Source organism: Gallinula chloropus (genome assembly GCF_964237585.1).
Source record: "Gallinula chloropus genome assembly, chromosome: 6".
NCBI lineage: Eukaryota > Metazoa > Chordata > Aves > Gruiformes > Rallidae > Gallinula > Gallinula chloropus.
Window position 1 is genome coordinate 2,486,623 of NC_140091.1, and position 23,525 is coordinate 2,510,147.

The following is a 23,525-nucleotide window of genomic DNA, read 5'->3' on the forward strand; positions in this document are numbered from 1 at the left end:
GAATGTTTAATCATTAATCCATTTAACAAGGTAGATTTTTCCTCTGTGAACCAGTTCCAGCACATGATGTAACCATGTTACATGTTCTAGAAAACAAGAGTGTGTTTAGGGAAACCAACTTTTATAAAGCACAACTACATTATGACTGTCAGCTGTATTACCAAACAGTGCTAATTTTTATTGTGTCTCAAAGTTTTTATGCTGCTGTATTTCCTTACTCCATATGTGATGGATACTCCACTCTGTCAGAGGATTTTACATACTCACAGTTACTCCATCCTGAAGTAATCCCTACTTAAAAGCCATTAGCAGAAGCAGTGGTACGTACTCAGGTGATTCACTGGCTTTAACAAATCAAACTCTGTGAAAGTACAAATGCCTGCCAGCTTTATGAGAAGAGCAAAACTATAAATAAATTGTCTGCAAGCTGCCAAAAAAAGTTCCTGGTTTAGTCTGAATGGTACCACAAAACAACTCTCTAGCTCCAGTATTTATCGTAGGAGGGAATGCACACAATTATACAGCCATTCTTCCTGCTCGTTCAGAGGCATCACATGCTGAGAAACCTGTGCACAAGAGAGAAAAGAGAGGTAAAATAGTTGTTTATTGGAGAACTGTGTGTATGTTGCCTAAAGTGCTGCATAAGCAAGATGAATTGTTTCACTAACATCGAATGACAAACATTCAGTGTCTATGACAACAGCCAGCATTCAAAACTTACTATTAAATACAGTCAAATAGCCATAAGGGGCACTGAGCCTACAGTTTTTACTGAATAAGGCTGAAATGAAAATTAATTAACACCTTATGTGGTTGAGCTATAGGTAGTTAAAGTGTCAGCAGCAATATTAGAATAGGCCCCAACCCTGCCTGGGTCACGGGACTGTATCTGCTTACAATGGGTTTGAACGCATCCGCGCTGGAAAGCTGCAGGGTATAAAATAGTTCAGATGCTTCTTTTAAAGAAAGAAACCACACTTTCAGAGCAATAAAAACTGGATTTTCTTCCTAGATGGATGAAGACAAATATCATGTGCATTTGTAATGTCTTTTCAGCCTCATTCTGTCCCTTAGAGCCCTCAGTTTTCACAAAAACCTGCCCAGGAATAGGGAATCAGGAATAGGGATCACCTGATGAAATTGCTTTATGGCTACACATGATCCATAAGCCAAGTTTCACAGAAACCAGCCAACTGCAAATCACACTGTCCATAAAGAGTGCAAGACATAGAGTTTTGTTTCTAACTAGCACATGCTTGGTCTGTTTCACACAGACATCGGTGTATCTGCTTAAAACTTGCTAAATAAAAACCAAACCAAAACAAAACCCCTACAGCCTTAGAAAAGAATATTAAAAACCTGAGTAAATGTGTATTAGATGGACAGCAAACAGGCATACAGGTGAAAAGCTGATCAGTTAGGGACTTTTACAGCAATCTGCACAGGGAAACGTGGATACATCAACTACTATCAAGAGTAAATCTGACATCAGACACCAAAAACTGTATCTGATCTGCACTGGTGATGAAGATACTACTATCCACACACCCATTATCGTGATAAAAGACCTGCAAAGGGAAACTGTAAAGACTGCACATGTTCGGGGTTTTTTTCTTCTTGCTTAGTTTTTAAAGTGGCTAAACAATAACAATCTTACCATCATGGATTTTGGTGCCACTTCCACAGCAAAAACATTAAGTCCCCTATTACTTAGGCAGTTCTTACTATGCTCATTGTTCACATGAATAATCACTTTGCTTTCAGACTGCAAGGAAAAAAAAAACATGAAGGGACCAATTAGTTTTCATGGTTAAGTGGCTGCAAGTGGTGAAGTTCTCTGGCAGTTGCACATAAGAGGTTAAAACCACCAGTGTTTGCTTATCTCTTATGTGGAGGTTGTGGATGGATGAGAAGCAGCAGCAGGAGGGGGTCCCAAGAAGCAGCCAAAGGACAGCCCTGTTTTGTCTTGAGAAAGCAGAATAAACAGATACACAATTTCTACACAGAATCTTGAAGGCCACACTGCCCAGAGTGAGACATTTTGCTTCATTATACGTTAAATGAATATTAAACTTGTTACTGCTAAATATGCTAATGAGCTAAAAGCAATACATGCTAAATATATATGACATTAGCTCCCAACTCTCCACCCAAATCATATTAGCTGTCACCCCTGGAAGGGAATGGCTAAGGGTGGGGTATAAAAGTTATTACCCCCAGGGGGAGAGAGAGGAAATCAAAGACCCAAAAGAGGCAGTTGATGGGTTGTGTTCCTTCTCCTGCACCCAAGACGTGGACACCTTCTTGGTTTTTAGGCAAAACTCCTAAATAAAAAAAATAATTAGAAATATTTTTAAAAGAAGACCCTTTAAAAAAAGGGTTTGTGGACAGCAGGGTGTAAAGATGGTAACCCTTGACATAGGGTATCTTGCAGAAATGTAAACACAATCTATTATTAAGGTGCTTATGACTTTGATCTAACTACTCTGGCACCACTTTGGTGAATCCTCACTTCCACAGGGCAGTGAGATACAGGCAAACAAAAGAATTATCTGTGCAGGAAGATACTTATGGCAACAGGAACAAGGTCACAGCCAATTCACCTAGCACAGAGGGTGCATTATAGTAAGTGTGTGCTTTGGATGACAGGAAATGCCTCATTAACTATTTTTTTTGGCAGACAATAGTCTTAGTACTTAGGGAAATTTGAGAGTCTGTATATGCAAGGCCTTTTCATCTCCCCAGCTCACACCCTGCCTAGGGAGGGTTAGACTGACACCTTTCTCTACCCACTGATTAAATACAGATGCCAGATTAAAATGGAATCCCTCAGGAACTAACATATTTCTTTAATTTAATTACTGAAATAACAAAGAAACAATTATTTCCATTGAAACCACCAGCACAATGACAGAAGATATAATCAGACTGCTTGCACTGTGGGAAGCTTAGAACACCACACATGAATAAAACTACTTTTTTATTATTTCTTTCCAGACATTCCCAATACCAAAAAGCCTCCAGTCTACACATTCTAATGAGATTTTCAGGGAATTGCAATTATTTGCTTCAAGGCAGAACAGAGGTATTTATGGAACCCAAATGGTAAGTGGCAGTGGTCAGTGATTGTGATCAGACAGCATCCAGTTGCCTCAGTAGAGACCTCATCTTCCTCTCTGACATATCCCCATACATATAAATAACTCCAGTATATCTACCCTAAAGGGCGAAGTGCAGATCTAAACCTGTAGTTCCAAGGAGCCTCAGCATTCAGTCCTAATATTAGTCCAGCAACCCACCCCCTTTTGCATGTTTATCCATTTAAAAATAAACTTCTTGCTGTGGTCTTTAAAGTTTTAAAGCATCTTAAATTCAGCATCTTACTGCAGTGTATTTATTTACTCCCATTCCTGATATAAATTAAAGGAGAATGAAGGGAATGGAGAGCACATTCATTAAGATCTATGCATAAAAGGTTTAAAATCCCTGCACCTCACCAATCACATTTTGCTTGGATTTACAATTCTTAGCTTAAATTAGTAATCAAGCCAACCTGTAAGGCTAAGCAGTTAATAATTCATCCAAAATGAACTTCTAAAAACAATCAATGCAAATCATTCTCTCACTTTCCTATGCTCACTGGAAATATTGAATAGTGCAAATGCTGCAGTCTTTGCTCTTTCTGTAATTTTATTTCCTGTTCTTAGTATTTGTTGGTATTACAAGCATATTATGTCTCCAATAATAATAAAAAGATAGAAAAAATGGAATGTGAACACAAATACTTGGATTCTATGTGATATTAAAAACTGCTGCCCTTGTTATAACAAGCTGTCCCTTCCAAGAACTCTGAGCCAGGCTCCTCTGAAGTCTGAGTCATGTCAAAATGAGACTTGCATCAGGCACTTTTAAAAAATTATTTTAAACAAACTAGATACAGAAATTTTATATCAGAAACATCAAACATGTATTTTTCAAAAATAACACAAGGAGGAAATAAAGGAACAATAATAATAGACATTAAAACAGAGTACCTCACAGAAGTCTCATGTCATACCTTATTTTCAATCACAGAAGTGATTCTCCTGCCTGCTTTGTAGGTATAAATTATGATGTTTTCACAGCCATCCATTGCTCTGGCCTCTCCTTTATTAACCACAGACTTGCAAATAGCCCTGTTGAGTTGCCAGCTGCCTGCCTCTAGATACACAGCTTTAATTCTGGGTTTGCACTTTTCTGCGTAGATGTCAATGACAAAGGGACATGCCTGCAATGGAGCAAAGGACTTTTACAATCACTTTATCTCTAGCTTTTCCCCTCAGATTTTCATCTACAGCTCTAAGTATTTTCACATCTGCTCTGAAGTAGAATTATCCACACACAAGTATGCCACTGAATATTAAGTACACAAAACCTGAGAGCTCTGACAATCTTTTAAACCAAATGAAAGCTCAGGATAAATGAACAGTTTTTTCATGCCAGTCACAGTACACTCAGATTTGCAGTTTGGTGTGTTTGGCTCCAGCACAGCAAACCCTTCATTGGATAGCAAAATGTACAGGAATTAAGGGGCAGTATGAATTTATTTCAGTGCCTGAAATGAACCTCTCTCCTTTACCTGCCACACTCTTGCTATTTGTACCACTTCACACAGATTCAAAGTATCTGCAGTGTTGCATTCAGCACTCTGCTCTGACAATATCTTGGCTTAGTACATGTAACAATCAGGAGTTTGTATTTTCTTAAACTCAGTAACAGCACCTCGGTTTCTTTCAAACGGCTATGGGAATCCACTGGGATTTCTCAGTTCTGTCTTTAATTTGTTAGAGGCTCAATGCTTCTGAAATATCAATCTCTTATAAATCTCCTGAAATTGGGGAATTAAAGAGCTAAGTTACAAGTTAAGCAGCTATACATTTGGGTTTGTGTGGCAAGGTTTTGGTTTTAGATGAACAACTAAAGCATTTGGAGAGCTGTGTTGTCCTTTGGAAAGGAAGGCTGTAGCCATAAACCACAGCTGGTATAAGGCACAAAACACCTCTAAAAAAAAACATTGTCTTGACAAAAATTTCCCCAAAATCTTCTTTCTTAGAGAATGGCTCCCTCCTACGGCTGAAACGCAGAAAGACAGTTTTGTAGTTTGCCAGGAAAAGGAGAAAGTGCTGCTCAAAGAAGTCATTCACCATAACTGAAATTGAAATTCTCTCTACCCTAATGAGTATTTTGGTTCTGTTTACATTTCTTTCACACACGTATATTTTTATATGATGACGACACTGACTCAATTTAATTTAATAAAAGTTAAAGAAATAATGTTACCAGATTATAACCAAAAATTTCTTTTTAAACCAGCTGTTTTGGGGAATGAAAGTTAAATTAAGAAATTATCCACATATTTAATATATTCAATGTTTTCTTTATTTTTTCATAATTTCTTTTCTATTTATTAAATCTATTATCTTTCTTTACTGAGAACTGTTATTACCAAGACCAATACTGCTTCTAAAAAAGAATAAATTAAATCTTGAAGTTATTAATTCTGAATTATGTAGAAAAAAGTTATCTTCTTCTTATCCACTTTCTGTTGCACCAGGAAAGCGACTTTGTTAAGCAGAGCAAGTCTTGCATTTTGTAGGTTTGCTGAGAGGTCACAGTTTACCATCACTGTCATTATTTCCAACACAAATTCCTTCAATGGGTATAATGCAAGATTCCTTCCTCTACACCCCCCCAAAATACTGGTGTTCTCAAAGCAGAAGACAGATTCCCTCCTTTAGCAAAGTCAGTGCTGTCCTAAGAAACAGGATACCACAACGCCTGAAAGTCGTAGTGTAAACCCTGTATTAAGTGTGTCTGGACTGGATCACTGACCTACTGAAATGAATTTATGACAGACAGAAACAGTACTGCAATTAAACACATGCAGCAAGTTGTATGGGAAGCAGTTATTTTTGCTATGCAGCTATCCTACCTCTGTCATTTCTAATGCTTTATTGTAGCCCAGAGACAGTAAAGTGACCCAAAGGTCACGAGGATCCCCTTCACGGTCATTGGCTTCCATGAGATTCAAATCCATAAAGCCTTGTCTTGTGAGTTCGTTCTTCTTCATATCAAAATTCTCTATTTAAAAAGAAATATAAAGGTAACACTTCAGTATCTGTTCTCTCTAAAACAGCCTTTATCCTTCCAAAGCCCAACTCCCATTTATGTTAACAAGGTTTAAGAGATGGAGTCATCTTGCAGCCTCTGGCTCTCTAAATATTATTTGGAAAAGAACGACCTTGACCAGGTATGAGCTCTTTGGGGAGCTTCCCTGTGGATTTGAGATAGTGACTGGAAACAGCTGGCCCCTTGTATAACCCAAGAGAGGGTGAGATTTCAAAACAAAGAGAGCTCATATTGATCCAGTTTTCTTCTTTTTCCTAGCAGCATTTGTTGCAGTTGAGATTTGCACTGTGGGGTATATTAAGAATGGGAAATGAAAGTCTGCTGGGGCCAGCACCCTCAGTGCTTGAAGTCCTTGATAGAGAAGTGATTTACTTAGTTCCAAAAAAGCAATAAAATGCCACTAATCCTAACCCCCTTCTCTTGATAGAATACCACAGATTGACCATTTTAATGTCAGCAAACACATAATTGAAATGTCCTTGTGTCAGAGATTTTTAAAAATGGTTTTCTCATCTTCATAACAATGCTAAATCTTTACTATATATTATTAAAAAGGGATTACCAATTTAATAAATCTATCCAAGGGTACAGATGCTGTAACAAATGGCTTGAACTTTGGTGTCAAGATTTATGGTATTCGTCTGGACCCTTCAACTGATTAATGACCTGGTAAAACATTCACCACATTCTCTTCTTTCCTCTTACCCACTTCACACACACACACACAACCCCCTCTCCTACTCATGCTGACACTATTGCACAGAAGCATAACACTGTCAGAGTCATCAAGTGTGGAATAGCATGTACAGGCAAGAAAAGGACAAGAAACTCATAAATAGAAGAGTATTTTTCTATGAGCTTTCCATCATTTAGGAAAAAGTCCAGTATCTTAGACTGTTATGGGGAGAAATAATTAGCAGGACTTGCCAGATCTAAAGCATTTTGACCCAAATTAAGCAGCATGTCATAGGCTACACAGGAATTACATCAAACATGACATGGGCCAGTATAGAATGATATGCCATGCTGGCATGAGTTGCTGGAAAACTATTTCTTCTATAAACTCCTAATTTTCATACAATGACTTCTAGATTTCCAGTTTCTTCACTCACTGCAGCTAAACTGCCAATGCTCTGAAACTACTGTGTTCATGCACTGTATTATCAGAGCAGCCTGCAGTCACTTGTGTTCTTCTAGCCCTGTAATCAGGTCAGTATGTGCATTCTCAGGGCCTTTGCAAGCTTAAAGCTGTGCCACAGAATCCTTTTCTTCTTCAGAATTGACATTTGTGGCCCAACACTGCTCCTGCAAGCTGGCAAGATGTCCCATAATGTTGTGAGATGCATCAGCAGACAGAAACCAGAGGTAAGACTTTCAGCAGTGCTTTCTGTCAGCTTCCTTGTCTCAGGGAAGTCTCAGAACCTCACAACTGTCATATAGCAGAGTATGGACAAACTGACACACCATACATGAACCTTCCAAAGACAAGGTGTAATGAAAACATGATTATATCTGAAGAAAATATATAGGTACAGTAGGTGTTCTCTAAACAATCACAGTAAGCTCTAAATGCCATTTTTAAAGCATCACATACATGCTAATTAAATGCCCTTCTCAACAATTTGTGAGATCTGAAAGCATTATTGGCTTAACCTGTAGAAAGGAGAATGATTAAACAAATACCTGTTACAGCTTAATTCACCATATGATCCATGATTAGAAAATGTGTAGGTTTTGGCAGCTACAAAATCTTTCACCTACAAAACACTGCAATTAGCAATGTGAAGAACTTTCTCAGCTGAAGGTCAGTGGCACTCAAACCAGAATGGAGCAAAATAAAGGACAGGAGACTAGAAAAGGAAAATAAAAGAAGAACAAAGGGAGAAGGGAACAGTAACTACATGTGTTCTTGGTGCAAGCTACAAAATACTCTGGTCTTCTATACCATATAGATAGTAGGATGCTGCAGACAGCAGTTTGCAAGTAGACTGATAGCCCTAATTAGTTCTATCAAGCACAGCAGTAAACTCACCCTTACATACAGTCCAGGCTTCCTCATCACATTTCTCACCACTAGTTCTCAGTTCAAAGAAATTGTATTCTTCCAAACTCAAAAGGCCATTTCCATCCAAATCAATCATTTCAAATATATCCAACAATGCAGCTCTAAAAGAGGAAAAAGGCAGAACTGTTTCCTGATACTTCTCATTCCTTTACTGTCTTGTGATATTGTCAATAATTATTCAGTCTGTTTGAGACTGTTCCATGCAAAGTCATTTAGTAACATACAGCTTTTAAGAAACTGGAAGTTATTTGGAGCACATACTTTTGCAACAGTTACCATGTGCATTTGGGAATATGACTCACTGGAACTCCTTGGTCAGAGCCAGTTCTCCATCTTCATCTCTATACACCAGTTTTGCTTCTCCAGTAATTTGTGGTTTTACTTTCTTCAACCGACAGCCTGTTGTGAATGGGAGTAGCCAGTAAACTCCTGATCCAAGCTCCCCTTTCCATCCAAACATCTACTCTTAAAGGAAGACAGACAGACCTGTAAGTTACTTCTCAAATGACATCTTTCTTTATTACAAGTAATATTCCTACAGAAGTGATGAATTACTTGAAAACACTGGCAATGCTGGGTTCTTCCCTTAAAGAAAACATGTCTACAGCAACATGCTGTGTGATGCCATTTTAAGGACACAAAAACTAGTGAATCTCTTTGTTATAATAAAAGTTAGGAAAACATAGAGGACCAGAGATGTGGGGAGAATAGTCATTACTGGAAATGCATAACTGTCCTATAATTTTTCAGATTTCTAACACACTAACTGTTAAATGTTAAAATAAAAGCAGGCTGACAAAACCCAGAGGTTTTTTTTATTTCCTCCCCAATTTATCAATTTTGTTCAAACTAGCAACAAAAGCTTCCTAAGTAGAAAGTCACAAGTGAATTAGGGTTTAAGAAGCAAGCCAAGTTCCCTGTGGCTTGGAAGGGAAAGTAACTTGATGCTGCCACGTCTCCTCCCTTAATTCTGCAATAGGATAAGACTATTCTGTGCACTATGAAGTTCAAAATCCTATATATAGCAAGGAGAAAGAAAATTAAAGGGCATTTTAACAAATATTAACTTTGGACTTTTGGTTTTGAAAGTGCAGGAGTACAAGTGACTTTCCACCAGCAATTGAGCAGTATTTGCCAACACACCACCTGGCAATATGGTCCTCACAGGAATTGAATTAAACTTCCATACAGGTGGATTGCAAATCAGCCCACCCAAAGGGCATAGCTAATACTGTATGACACCTTACCTTGCACATGTTCTGTTGATTTTGAAAGAGAACATGCACAGAACAAGTGTTGCTTCTCTCCTTTAATCAGATCAGGTACAGCTTAAATTCCTTCCAAACCCATGGGAACTCACTCATGTGGCATTAACACATACTCTAAAGATTTCACAATTAAAATAAGAATGCAACAGAAATATCAAACCTCTTTGTTTTGGTGTTCAGTAAAGCTCACAAGCTGTAGATTATCTTGGGTTTCATTTTCCTTCAGGATATACAAAGCTGTATCCACTGACAACCAATTACAAGATTTTCCTAAAGAGAAAAACATGCCCAACACAAATACTTAATAATGGCACTTTTTTTTTCTTTGAACCCCAAAGTAGATATTTCCATGGTACTTTTCATATTGTTCCCCATTAATGTAAGATGGAAAAGAAGATTCTGTGATATGTAATCAGGATTTAGGTCGATATCCCACCTAGGTCAGTAAATTGTTTCAAGTCTTATGATTATCTTACCAATAATGATTACTATTAATAGTTCTAATATTAAAATCTTTGGTTATTAAGGATGCTATTTCCATTGTTTTCTACCATTAGAATAACATGAGTATTTATTACTTTTTTTTACACTAAGACTCCCAGATGTTTGCCAACACCCTTAATTGCAAAATTATATCATACTCTCATCTGATGTTCTGTAAAATATTGTTAAGCTCATCTTGACTGGAAACCCCAATGATGGGCAAAATCTAGGAATACCAGAGGATATAAATCTCAGAAGTGTAAGTTTCAATCATTTCTATGATTCAAATAGCAAGATCCTCCTACGTGCTGTCAAGTACAATATGTTTCTCTGATCACAAGTGATTTATCTTGGGTAGGACCAGAATGGAGGCCTGGTCTTACACATTGTGACTGGATGCCACTTCAATCTCTTTGATTTCTTGTAGCTGCTCAGTTCTTGAGGGCAATCAATCAATCAAAGAGCTATTAAATGGTCTTTGAGTTCATCAAGCCACAGTCAAACAATTAATACAGAGGCTTCGTTTTTCTACACTTAGGAATCAAAATACTAAGGAGTGGCTACACACCACACATCTTTGTCAAAAGTTTGATAATACTTTGGATTTCTCATAGAAAGGTAATTAAATAAAGCTCCTTGGGGAGAACAAAGCCAATAGCATTTGACAAAAAGGGGCACAAAGGAGGGATTAATCTCAGGTGGCTCTAATGCTGGGATTTACGCTTTTGAGATGAAGATTGCAATAGGCAAACTAAACTATAAATCCCTCAGACAAAATTCTTAACCAAAACATCAGGATACCATACTGCCATAAAAAGCCACATCCTATTTTAAGTATTTATAGAAGTATTTTAGGTGGAGACTACAATGTTCACTAAGTTTTCTATTCTCTTTTCCCACAAAGTTCATCAACATTTTAAAGAGAAGTTCTGCAAACAGTGTTAACATTTGAATTTTCAAGTAAGAAACATCACAAATCTACAGCCAAAAATAATCTAAGAGATTGGCTGACTAAAGAAAAATAATGAATTTAGCCCATGCAGTGAGCACAAAATGGCTAAGCAGAAAATATGGTGTGACAAATTAAGTTGTGGCTTTAGCAGGATTCTGACAAGAAAGAAGAATTGCAGAGCATTGCAAGTGAGAAAGGGAGAGGTGTATCAGCAGCAGAAAGGGAAATATTTTCAATAGAGGAAAATTCTCCAAAGAAATACAAATACACTCACCTTCTACCTGACGAACGTTTAAAGGCTTGATGGTAACACACACTGAAGACCTCTGAGGTAAGTGCAACCTGTACTTGTGACTAATGATCTCACCATCTTCTTCTAAGTAGAAGCATCCTTTGGATTGTGCACATTGCCATTCCTGGAAATCAAGCAAATATTGGAAGTTGCCTTGATTTTTGATTAAGATAAAAGCACCTTCTCTGAAATCTATTAATTTGATGATTTAATAAATCCTGCATAAAATACACCAGAAGATACAGCACTGATTTTCTACTCTTTTTTAAAATTCATTTTCTCAGATAGTCTTTTTTGCAGAGCAGTTGGTAACATTGCTTCACTAGTCAACATCCCTGAAAAACATACAGATTATCCCAGTGCTCAAATGACTGAAATGAAATTTGAATTACTATGAAGAATCAAACTGAATTCATTAAATTCTCTGAACTGTGTGAATTTCACTGAAACATTAGAACTAATGTAGGAGAATTCCATCAGGCCAATCAAGCAAATAACCTAATCAATTAGCTGAACAACGAGCAGTTATTCACTGGGACAAATCACAAACACAAGTACTGATCAAATTAAGCGATCCTTCTTTACTTCTGTCAAAGCTATTGGAAAGTCATAAACTGAAAACTGTTGTGTTTGTAATTAAGATGGTTTCTAGAGAAGCCATGATTTTGCTGAGATACTAAACTGCTACATGCTTAATTATTTTTTTTAGCCAGCAGGTCCCAATTTTCAATTTCAAGTCTCATTTGAAAGATACTTCTTTAGCAAAAGAAAAATAAAGTCCTTCTAGAAATATTGTATGACTTCAGGAAGGGAAGACATTCCTTGACTTGAGTGCTACAGTTCATTTCACCTCTTAAAGAACAAGCTCTCATTACAACACCTTCATGCTCAGCTGATGGTACTTTACAGTCAATGACCTAAAGGTGTCAGGCAAGAACTGGACTTTGCTAGTGTACATACATCCTGGATGCCAAGTAACACACTTGGTATTTCACACAGCTCTGAACCTGAGAATACTGTCCCTCTGCCTCTGAATCACTCTCATTTTATCTGTCTCACCTGGATAGCACAAAGTCAGCTATAAAAAGAATCTTCATGCTAATGAAATAAAAATAAATATCATCATCAAAACACTAATGTGGATAAATACTGAGAATTCCAAACTTTGCAGCCTATCTTCTCTGGCATCAGAAATACAGAGAAATCAGCAGGCTGTTAGAGGAACAGCAATCTCATCTCACCCAGTACATCCACACTATGAAATAAGGGACAGCAAGGAGCAAGGTGAAGCATTCAACATCCCATCATCCATCCCATTTAGCCATTAGCTCATTTCAGGGGACTACAACTTGTGATCTTCAAGAAAATACACACACAGTTCAAAGGATTTTTCACTTCAGCCACCACTTTCAAAAAGGAACATCAATATAACTACACTGAATTTGGCTTACTGTGACCTGAACAGTTGACATCATCCCATTAGTTTTTACAGCCTTACACACCCCATGCCATGACCTGTCCCACAACTTGTAACATGTATTCTTAGTTGTGGAGAAGAGACATAAGACTATGAACAGCCAACCTACGTTACCAAGTAGGTTCTAGAAAAAAAACCAAGCCAAGTGCCATTAAAAGAGGACACAATCTGCCTGAGAAGGTGCTGGGCTTATGCCATGGGAGTGTGAAGCTGCTTACGATACTTGGTCCCCAGAAACAGAGATCAATCCCTGGCTAGCTTTTTTGTAATGGTATAGAAAGGCCACCTAAAAAATGTACACTGATACCCAGGAGACTAGATCTCTAATGACAGGATAAGCAAAAAAGGCTCCAATCACAAAGAATATCAGCAAAGAAGTCAGAGAAAAAAGTTACTGGGGCTTAACAGTGAGAATTAAATGCTCAGCAGCAGATAGGGCTCTCTTGCTCAAACAAATGGGTACCAGGAGTTGATACTAACATTAGAGTCAAAAGAAATCAGTGCTAGGACTCAAGTATGTAGTTTAAGCTGTTAAATCATTCTGATTCCATATATAGTTTACTGAGAATTCCAACACTTGCATGGGTCCCAACTTCATGTAAAGACCACATGTAGTAAGTTGAGACTGAGCTGGGGTAACTGGCTGTAGCTTGCTTAGTGTCTAAGTTTAACAGCTTACAAAACTGTTTGAAAAACTAATGATATTTCAGAGAGCTCAAAGTCAAAAGGTCTGCTAGGAAAGTAACATAGCTGTTCCATGAGGCATAAAGGTGCAGTCCAACTGTGCTGTAACTATTCAAAAAGATCCTGCAATAACTTCAATGTCCAAAACTTACTGTAACAACTACATCCTATTCCTTCTTTCTCACTATGGCAGCAGTGTTCAAACCATCATCTCATAGATAGCAAGTAGTTTTGTCCTGGTTGTTTACCTTCCATTTTTCTGGCTGTTATTTCACATAAAAGACTACCTTTTTTTTTTCAGTTTTGTATTCAGAGAGACATTGTTACAACAGGGACAGCAAGCAATCCATGAAAGCAGGGAAAATCTCTCAAGAAACACCATGCAGGTTAAGATGCGAGCAACTCTAAGCAAAGGTTCGATCATGCCTTAGGAACCCAATACTAAACTGTTATTCTTGCAGAGAGCATAAGGTGGTGCTATATTCTCTAAATTATCCATGTCAAATTACAGGCAGGTAGGTAAATTAGGGAAGCTAAAAGATGATTTTCTGGTTTCATTTTAGGATGTCACTTCAAGGCAAAGTTGTCAAATAATAGCTAATATAGTCAGAAATGTTTGTATTAGAGATGTTCATCATGAAGAAACGTTAGTAACTACCTGCTGCTGCCAGTGATGGTCACTGCCCAAATAATACATTCCACTATTACAGTTTACTATTGATATTTTCCACGTGCTCAGGCATAATTCCAAATAAAAAGCAATATCTGAGAGAAATTGTTCTTATGATGAAATCAAAGTGATTCAGTTCAAGGCTGTGTCTTGTACAAACCTGTCCCATATGCATAGAAAAAGGCTCACTAGTTCAACTGCACGAGGCTACTTAGTGGACACAAGTGGGACCATGCAACTGGGTTTTTTCTTCAGGAAAAAAGACTTCTCTCAAGTATTTCTTTTCCTACCTGCTGTGTGAGCAGGTCTCCCACTGACTTCAGTAGAGCAGAATGCAAAGGAGAGAATCTGCAGCATCATCCTTAGGGATAATTTAACTATCCGAGGCAGAGAGATTTGAGAACATGATACGCTGCCTCCATTTTTTTGTTAATGTTCTTCAATCTTGACTAAAACCAACAAGAAGAGTATTTTGCAGAAATTTAAGACCTCTGTTAGTCATGCTTTAATTGTGATTCAGCTACAGTTGAAGCTAAACAGGTCAGCATGCTTATGCACATCTGTAACAGTCTAATTTTATCTCCCTAAAGGTATTTACATGGCTTGGAACATGTCACAAAACCCCACAGGCAAAAATAAAACACATGGAAGAATATCCTATGACATGTCCATGTTTTATTTGGGTGTTTTAATTCATTTGTTCACCATGTTTTGACTTCCACAGTTTTCTCATCAGAAATTTAAGTTGCCATTGGTCCAACCTCATGATGTCAATGTGTTTTTACTGTCCCAAAAAGGCAGGTGAACAGCAGTTAAAATACCAAATAGAAGATAAACAAGAAAAGTTGTGGTGTGCTAGATTCTGATCCACAGCCCAAATGAATCCCTCTCTATTTATTCATTAATTTTGTTAAGAGTTTGCATTGTGCCCTTAATAATTAGGGTTTAAAAAGGAATCAGTAGTTCTACTTATGTCTTCTCATGTTTATTGATGGGTTTCAGTTTTTGCTAACCAGTAGTAATCAATATCTGCAGCTGCTTTTTTTCAGTCAGTTCTTACTGGCTTTGTACAAAGAAAGAAGAATCCAATATTGGGAAACTGTGCAATGGTTTTATATACTACATATCATGTTTGAACAAGGTGAAATTGCAGGTTAAATTGCATGGAGGTCCAGATACCTAAACAGACTGCAAAAAATTCCTTTGAGATTCTGTTTTTAAATTTTAATATAGAACAAATGTCACTGTATAGCAATGTCGAAGATATACAGGACTTCAGAGTTCAATAACAAATACAGAGTTGTTATTTGAAACAAAAATGTAACTCATGAGAACAATCAGTTCAGTTTTCTAGCAGCAGTTACACTATGTGGTCATAACCATTTTTTCCCTTTTATACAGGAGTCTCAAGGTGCACATTTTTAATGTAACCTAGCAGTTTCCAGTTAATGTTTTATATTTCTACAGCTATTATTTTCTGTTGAAAGAAAACTAGTAAAGGTTCAGTCAAGAAAGGGAAAACAAAGGAAAAAGATCAATATTAACACTCTACAAATATTGACTTAGCAAAGTGACTTTGTTGTCTTTCTCCCACAGGAATTTATATTGAATAAGTGATTTATTTAAAAGAAAATACTGATAGAATGTATTAATCTAACAATGATAACAAAACCAGTATTTTCAGGTTATAGCATATATGTACAAATTAATGCCCAACAAACTGAATCTGCTTACAGCTCTGTTATTTATATCCAATTACCTTTCATATAAAGGTTTATGATACACAATCTTTCAGACCACTTAAGCATTTAAAGTTCTTACCAACCTAATAAATTATTAAATTTTAAATTCCTCAAAAAGTCATTAACCATTTTATCCAACAGCAGTTTCATGTATGAAAAAACACTTTGTTCTATTAAACCCTCACACCTGAAAAATTATTTTCAATAACTTGATGTCAACAAAACCAACAGTATATAAAAACGTTAATAGTAACACATATGAAGAAACCTCTCAGTAGTTTATACCCACCCTTGACAAACTATTAATAAAACATAAGCTAAAAAAAATAATGGTTTCTTATTTAAAATGTGATAACATATGTGCCTAGAGGAAAACAGCATCCTTTCAATAGGACTAGCTTACAGTACCTTCATTGAATCTGGCTCAATTAGCTTTGTGGTTCTGTCACTGCTGGCACCCATGCTGATAGTGGTAGAAAGGGATGCTTTGCAGCTTTGAGCTGATGGGGGTCGTGAAGGAGTTCTGCTATCACCTGTAAACATAGATATTTAGTTATAATCACAGTATTTCAACCCACTCTAAATGCTATTTAACATGAAGCCTTACATTTACAGGCAGACAGAAAAAACCTGGATGACAAGAACTTCAAATCAAGTAAGATTACTTACCTTATAATTAGCATTTATTAATTTATTAATTCATTATTAATTCATCATCTTTACTTCCCTAACTGTACATCCCAGATGAACAGACACATAAGTGGCAGAACCTTGGAACCAAAATCTGCCCAAAGACCAAGAAATTGTTACTACATGATTCCATTTACCGTGGAATCAGGGTAAGTCTGTCCTAAGTGGGTAGGTTTAACCAGCTTACTACTTTCCAGGACAACATAGTTTCCCTATCAAAAGCACATCACTTGTGCACAGCTGCCCAATGCAATTCCTCCTAAGCCTTTACTTTCTAGTTCCTTATATTGGGGCAACTGCTGATACAACTGTTGACTTAGCTACATAAGCTGTCTTCATCCCTGTTCTGTCATTTCTGGTCCTCTTCTGCATTGCCTAGAAGTGAAACAACTTAAAGAGAAGAGTGCACACTACATGCAAGGATTTCATACATGGTGCCTCTGCAGTCTGTTAGCCTGTGGTCTGTCCAGTTCAGGAAGGGTCCTAAGCATCTCTAACTTCAGGACGAACATTAAACACTCATATTGATTGTGCTTCAAAAGTCATCTCAATAATTGAAACAAACAAACTGCTTATTGACAAATGCTTAAGGTTTCATCTCTGGAAATAAATAATTTGCCTCTGTTGCAACATCTGAACATTCATTTTTCTCTCTTCCCTTTGGGCTGTGTCATGTAAGAGTCAATGAAATTAATCCTTATGAATTTGAGTTTCAGATCATAGCTGCTGCCAAAATCCATTTGAATATGGAGGTCAGATATTCAACTGAGGCATTCATGTGATCACCACAGTGGAACTTAGTACCAGTCAATACCACTCTCATTAATCTGAGCAAAATTAAACAAATACTCAACTGTTCATTGACCCAGAGCACAATCTCCAACAGAATGAAAAGTCCCAATATGAAATACAAATACCTTTTGTTGGGGCTAGTTTGTGATCGGTTTTCCTGGAGATTCTTGGTGATGGTTTTGACACTGGCAGTGTGATCCCTTCAGAGGAAGTTTCAGCTTGACTTCCAAACTGCTGTTGCCTCAACCGACTATCAACCTCCAGTTTGTCTCGTGCAGCCTTGCAGCACTGCTCCCTGGTTGTTATGTAGAAGTCACAAAACTTTAGGGAAAGAAAAGCAACATGTTAAGTGAAACATTCTTACTCATAGCTTTAAGGATTAAAATGTAGCATGAGTAAGGAAAGGGCAGGTCAATAGATGTTTCTCTTAGAGCACAACATTAAGTTGTAGCCAGTGACCTTCTCAAGGATACCAGCCAGATAAAGTGAGAGACACAAACATATCCCAGCCCACGTTCCAGTACACAGGCAGTCAGGGAGGGCTGGGGTAAGGTCACCAACGGTCCAACACATGCAGGTGCTATGTACTGCATCTGGTAACATTAATACCATCCATGACATCAAGCCAGTAACACAAGAATAAGTAACACCACTCTGCCATACCTTGTTGTAGTCAAGTTTGCCACTGCTGTTAAAATCAGCTTGTCTAGTAATGGCACTCACTTCATCCCAAGTCATTTTTTCACCTCTCTGAAACAAAAAACAAACCAGCTCCAATTGGGCTCCTGATCAAGAATGCTGTTTACCCTCAGTGCATGTTCAATAAAATCACAACAGAAGAGTCTTCTGTCATCCTTTCAGGGAATCTTATCTTGCAACACATTGAAATGGATTTGATTTGAAACACCAAAACAGAGGTCAACATTGTAAAAAATTATGTCCCTACAATGCTACTAAGTCCTGAACAGATGAAACGCATCAGTTTATGCAATTCTGTGGTGTCTTGGAAACCTACTGTGAAAGACACATACATTTCAGAAAATCTTCCATAAACTGGGGAATCCCAGTAGAGGGGATTCTGTGGAGAACAGAAGGATTTGCAGTAACTGACCCAAGGGAGAGACCTGCTCTTCCCTTTCTGTTGCTCCACTCAGTACAGATAGGGTTTCAACCAAGCACTCTGTGCAAGCATCAAGTATTTTCTTGAATATGAACTTGAAGGTGGAAGCTTCCACCTTCCAGGCACAATTGCTGAAAAGAACAAACAGGTTATGAACTGCAAGGGGAAAAAAATGAAGATCAGATAACCACAGAACAGGAGACAAAATTGAAAGGAAAAACCCCAAAACAAGAAGTGTCCCCACCATGAACCAGTTACTGATTCTTTTGATCGGGACGACATGTTTACACATTCAGAATAGTTTTACCATCTGATTTCCAAAACCTCTACTCATGGCTAAAGACAGATAGTTTTCTACTGATACTTACTGTTGTAAGAATTTTATAGAGTTCATCATGTGACATATATCCAGTGTTATCTGTGACTATTTTTCCAAATGCTTCGAGCAGCTCAGGTTTTGTAGCTGGTTTTTCTTTTTTTAAAATAGTACAAAAATCATCAAAATTCAATGTAGTTGTTTGTGAAGTCCAATATTTATTAACTGTCTTCTGAGATGGATTTCTTCCAGCCTGTTGAAGTACTGAACAATAAAACACAGTATTAACTATATATTCCAGCTGTCAGTAAAGCAGTTTTCTCAAAACATTCTTTAATCACTTTCCATGTTCAGACATTATTATATTTTTTTAAAGCCAAATCAATCCTAAGGCAAAGTGGGTCTGAAGGACAGTTTTGCTTATAGTCTCCATCCTGTGCTCTGCTGATACAGACTGACTGTGGCCTTCCCTGGCCTTGAATTCTGTGGGTTGTACCAGAGGAGTGCAAGCAGCCTGAGGAGAAGATGAGCTCACACATACTGTTTTGAAAGGAGTCATCAGACAGGCAGGGCCTGGCATCTTAGATCATCCCTCCTGAGCTACGATTCAGCAGGGAGATGACATATGCCACACTGGTGAGAATCACACCTACTTTTTTCTACAGAAAAAGGAAGAAACTGGAGAGCAGCCTGTGACTTTTTCTAAAACAACAATATCACAGGAATTACTTTGCTTAAAGGCTCTGATCTACAGCTTCCACTTACCCGTGTTCTGTTAAACTCAATGGGATATCTTCCTTAAATCAGTTAATGGGTTCAAACCATTAATTAAGCAAAATACCCCTGAGTTCATAGACATTTTCCTCAAGTGGTAAGTGTAAAATTCAGCCCAGAGGCTACATCCCCTTCTTTAATATCAAGAACCTATTATTTTTAAGTTTGAGCATTATTAGTATCTAGTGAGATCCACATTAAATCTTTCCACTGAAATCTAGTGTAGAATTTATACAATATTTTACATCTCATCTATACATTTGAACTTTCAATCTAATTATGCAACATGAAATTCAAATAGAAAGGAAAAATTATACCACCAGACAAACAATGTGAAGACCAACAGCCAATAACACACACACAACCAGTCTCACTGCTCCTGCACCTGCCATTCTTCAGAAGAGATTTGCTGAATCTAGATGTAATCTTCAAAGTTCTTACTGAAATAATCTTTTCACCATTTTCCAGTGTTCAGAAGGTATTATGTTAAATTGAAATTAAATTCTGATGCAAAGGCTATCTGAAACTGGAGGGATATTTTTATATCTTCCCATATAACCATGTTTTTTTATGGAAACACAGGAGATCCTTCATCTCTACCTAGGCTGGCAGTTTGATTTTTAGCCAGCTGACCAATAATCAAGTCTACACCAGCTGAGAGCAGTTCAGAAGCATCTGTGAAATGAGGTGGTGGCATCATTACAATTCTCAGAAGGCAACTGTGTCACCATAAAACCAAACAAACCCAGACACCTTTGTTGCTAATCTCAGACTGAATGCCAAGGACTAAATAAAGATTTCTGCCCTGTCACCTCTGGAAGCAGAGTCAGGAGAATACTGCAAAGCTTACATCTTCATGCAACGCTTGAGCACATAGCAATTGTTTAAGGGTTTCATTGTCAAGGTCAGCCAAGGAAGGGGAGTTACTCTGTGTGTTTGCTTACATGGCTAGCTGTGTACCCTAGAATATCAATATAGCCCAGTATTCACATACATTTAACAACGTATCCTTGAAATACACAGCCATTCTGTATTTTTATAGATCCTGGGAGATCAGCACTTGCCATACCCTATATGCCTCCCAAGTTTGTATTTTTGAAAGTTCAGTTAGACTGCACCTTTTATTTATACTGCTTTACAGATCCTGCTAAATGCCTTAAGTTATATTACACCACAGGAAGTGAAGCTCCTGTCCATGAATAAGTAAAATTCCTACAATTAAAATTGTGCAGGGCCAATCTCCAAGTGAGTATTTCACAGGTTAGAATATTAGCCAAACATCATGTAGCAAAAGATGCTCAAACCCTGGCACCGCTCATTTGATTAATGCCAGAATTTAATTAAGATGCAATACACATCTGTAACAATTCTGAATTTTAAAATAAGTTCTTATAAATATATATCTCTCTGAAAAAATGGGAGCCTGAGCCACTGATTGCCCTTTCTCAGTTGACCTTGAAACCAGAAGGCCCAAACACTTGCTATGTAGCAAAGTGGCATATGGACAGAGATGAAAGCCAAACCATACATAAAAGAGATGACATTTGTTCACACCACTCCTATCTTAAAATCCAGATTATCCCATAATGACCAGGTAGCTATCCTGGTATAACTACCATCAGGATGTTACAAAGGCACTTTTATGACCACTGAGAAAGCCTGGATAACACTAAGTCAGATGCCAGAAGAACATGCTTGCTGATGGGTAGAATTTCATGTGTTGGTATAGGGAAAGAAGCTGCCATCAGTGCAACAGGGAAGTACAGTCAGATTTTATAGTGGTGGATTCCATGTGGAGATCTTATTTATTTCCTCACATATGCAGAAAAAAACAAGGTCACTAGAATTGTAACTAAGTTATTTGCTAACACAGCATGGTTTTGCCTTTAGCTGTTGTTTGGGTTTTTTATTACCAACAAGTGCAATGCCACAATATACACACCTTTCACTGGCATCATAATCTACAAGCAGGACTTGAGAAAGCAACCTGTACCTCCACCAACCCCAAGTGCATTCTGAGCTGTACCCCAAAACCCACAAAATAAAAGTCATGATTTTTTAACAATACATTTCAGTTCTCTTTATCTAACTGAAGGGTTATGTTCTCCTGCTTTCTTTGTCAACCACGTGAGCTAGAAACATTTGTTCTGATAGAGAAAGTGATCATGGAACTCCAGGTAGAAAACAGGACCAAAAGACACTTTCATGAGCTTCCTAACACAATCCCATGCCATTACATACAACTACAAATAAACTTTGCTGTTAATAAAAGGACACAAATGCCCTGTGAAAGAGATCTGAAGCACAGTAAGATACAGTAAACAATCCTACAACTCCAAGAGATGGCAAAATGGGTATTATATTTGCTTCACAAATATTACCTGGGATAGCGAAACCTATTTCACACCTCAAACAGGTTATTACTCAATCTTACCTTACTCCTTCCTTGTCTCAGTCACTAAGATACACTATGAAGAAATGAGCTTCCAATACACAGCCCTAACTACCATATTTCAGCTAACTCTCCTAATAATTCCATGCAAGAGACTTTGAAATCCCATCATTTTTCAAAACAAACACTGCTAAGCTCCACAGCTTTCCTTACCTACTGACACCTTTATTTGGTGTCATAAGAATTCCTATGAAACACCAGCGTCCAAAACAGTCAAAAAAAATTTGATCACAGAGAGCTGGTAGAGAAAAGGCAGGTTTTTCAGATATAAGACAAAGCAGCTTAGAACTGATCTGTGAGACTATCTTTAGGGGCAAATTACTATATCAGAAATAACCTCTCCTATAAATCTGCAAACCTGCGTGCCAGTTAAAGCCAGTTTGGGTAATTTTCTGTGCCAGGGCAGTTGCCCACTATAAACTGAACGTAATCATTTCCCAGAGATAGGAAAAAGTTTATTGCAGAAATGTCACAACCAAAAAGCAGTACCTAGGCCCACTTTGAGCAAGCAACATTGCCACCATCAAATTGGTGGTGTTAAACAACCCACTTAGGTCCCCTGTAAGCTGTCAGCTAATATTGACTTTTGCCCATTCATAGTGGTGATTTACAGACAAAAAGGATCTGTATACTATTCCCCTTCCACAAGTCATCCAACACCTAGCAACAAAGATAAAATATTTGAAGAAAGTGTAAAACTTTGAGGAATGGTAGTTTCTAGAAACTTTGTAATATCACTATGTTACATATTTTATAACAGGTAAGTGATGAAAATGTCTTCAAAAATACAGTCATCAGCACTTGAAACCTGAACTCTATCTAAAACTACTGTAAATTGCTTAAACAGTTCCTGAGTTTGTGCATTGGGATACTCTCACTACTGAATTGCTGACTGCTGTTTGTAAACTACCCACTGTAATCATCAGACACGATAGTTATGGGGAAGAAAGTATCTAATCATTACCTAAACTGAGTTGTTCTTTTGATTTAATATTCTCTAAACTGCTTTTTAAAACAGTCAGATAAGCTGCTCTGCAGTTCATGTAGAAGACTGCATCTTCTGCATGCTGAGACGTCTTCGCTTGGGAGCTCTCTGAGCGGGCGGCTTTCTGAACGGAGAGGGAGGCGTTGTTCTCAGGACTGCTGGTCATCCTGTGAAGAATACAGTTACAGTTAGAACTGGTTACTGTCTTGCCTGTTTAATGATGTCTCTTGCTTTGCCCTCTGAAACACAGACTAGCACAAATTATCCTAACGTCTACGTCATGTGTTTTTCATTCTCTAAGTCTGGGATGGGAATACTTATCTATGCTAAGCACAAGGAGATCCACAAATAAAAATAGCTTAAGCTCTACTTATTATTCACCATTTATTCTGTATTGGCAGTAAACCCTTTAATTTTATTGTATCTTATTTTAGTTTCAGACATTTGATCTCACGATTATCTCATCACAGAATCACAGGGGTTGGAAGGGGCCTCCAGAGCCCATGGGGTCCAACCCCCTGCCAAAGCAGGGTCCCTAGGACAGGGCACACAGGGCTGGAATCTCTCCAAAGAAGAAGACTCCACACCCCCTGGG

The 23,525-nt window shown here is 37.7% G+C and overlaps 1 protein-coding gene across 1 annotated transcript; it reads right to left on the reverse strand.

Moving 5' to 3' along the window:
• Positions 1–295: 295 nt before the first annotated feature.
• EFCAB7 (EF-hand calcium binding domain 7) lies at positions 296–23,096 on the reverse strand (the record flags this gene model as incomplete). The annotated part of the gene is made up of 13 exons (XM_084266506.1): positions 296–566; positions 1,658–1,765; positions 4,058–4,267; positions 5,972–6,120; positions 8,201–8,334; positions 8,536–8,693; positions 9,662–9,771; positions 11,211–11,352; positions 16,210–16,334; positions 17,409–17,604; positions 17,947–18,033; positions 18,772–18,983; positions 22,910–23,096. The coding sequence occupies 13 exons, from the start codon at positions 23,094–23,096 to the stop codon at positions 492–494; spliced, it is 1,893 nt and encodes a 630-aa protein (XP_084122632.1). The 3' UTR covers positions 296–491.
• Between the last annotated feature and the right edge of the window lie 429 nt (positions 23,097–23,525).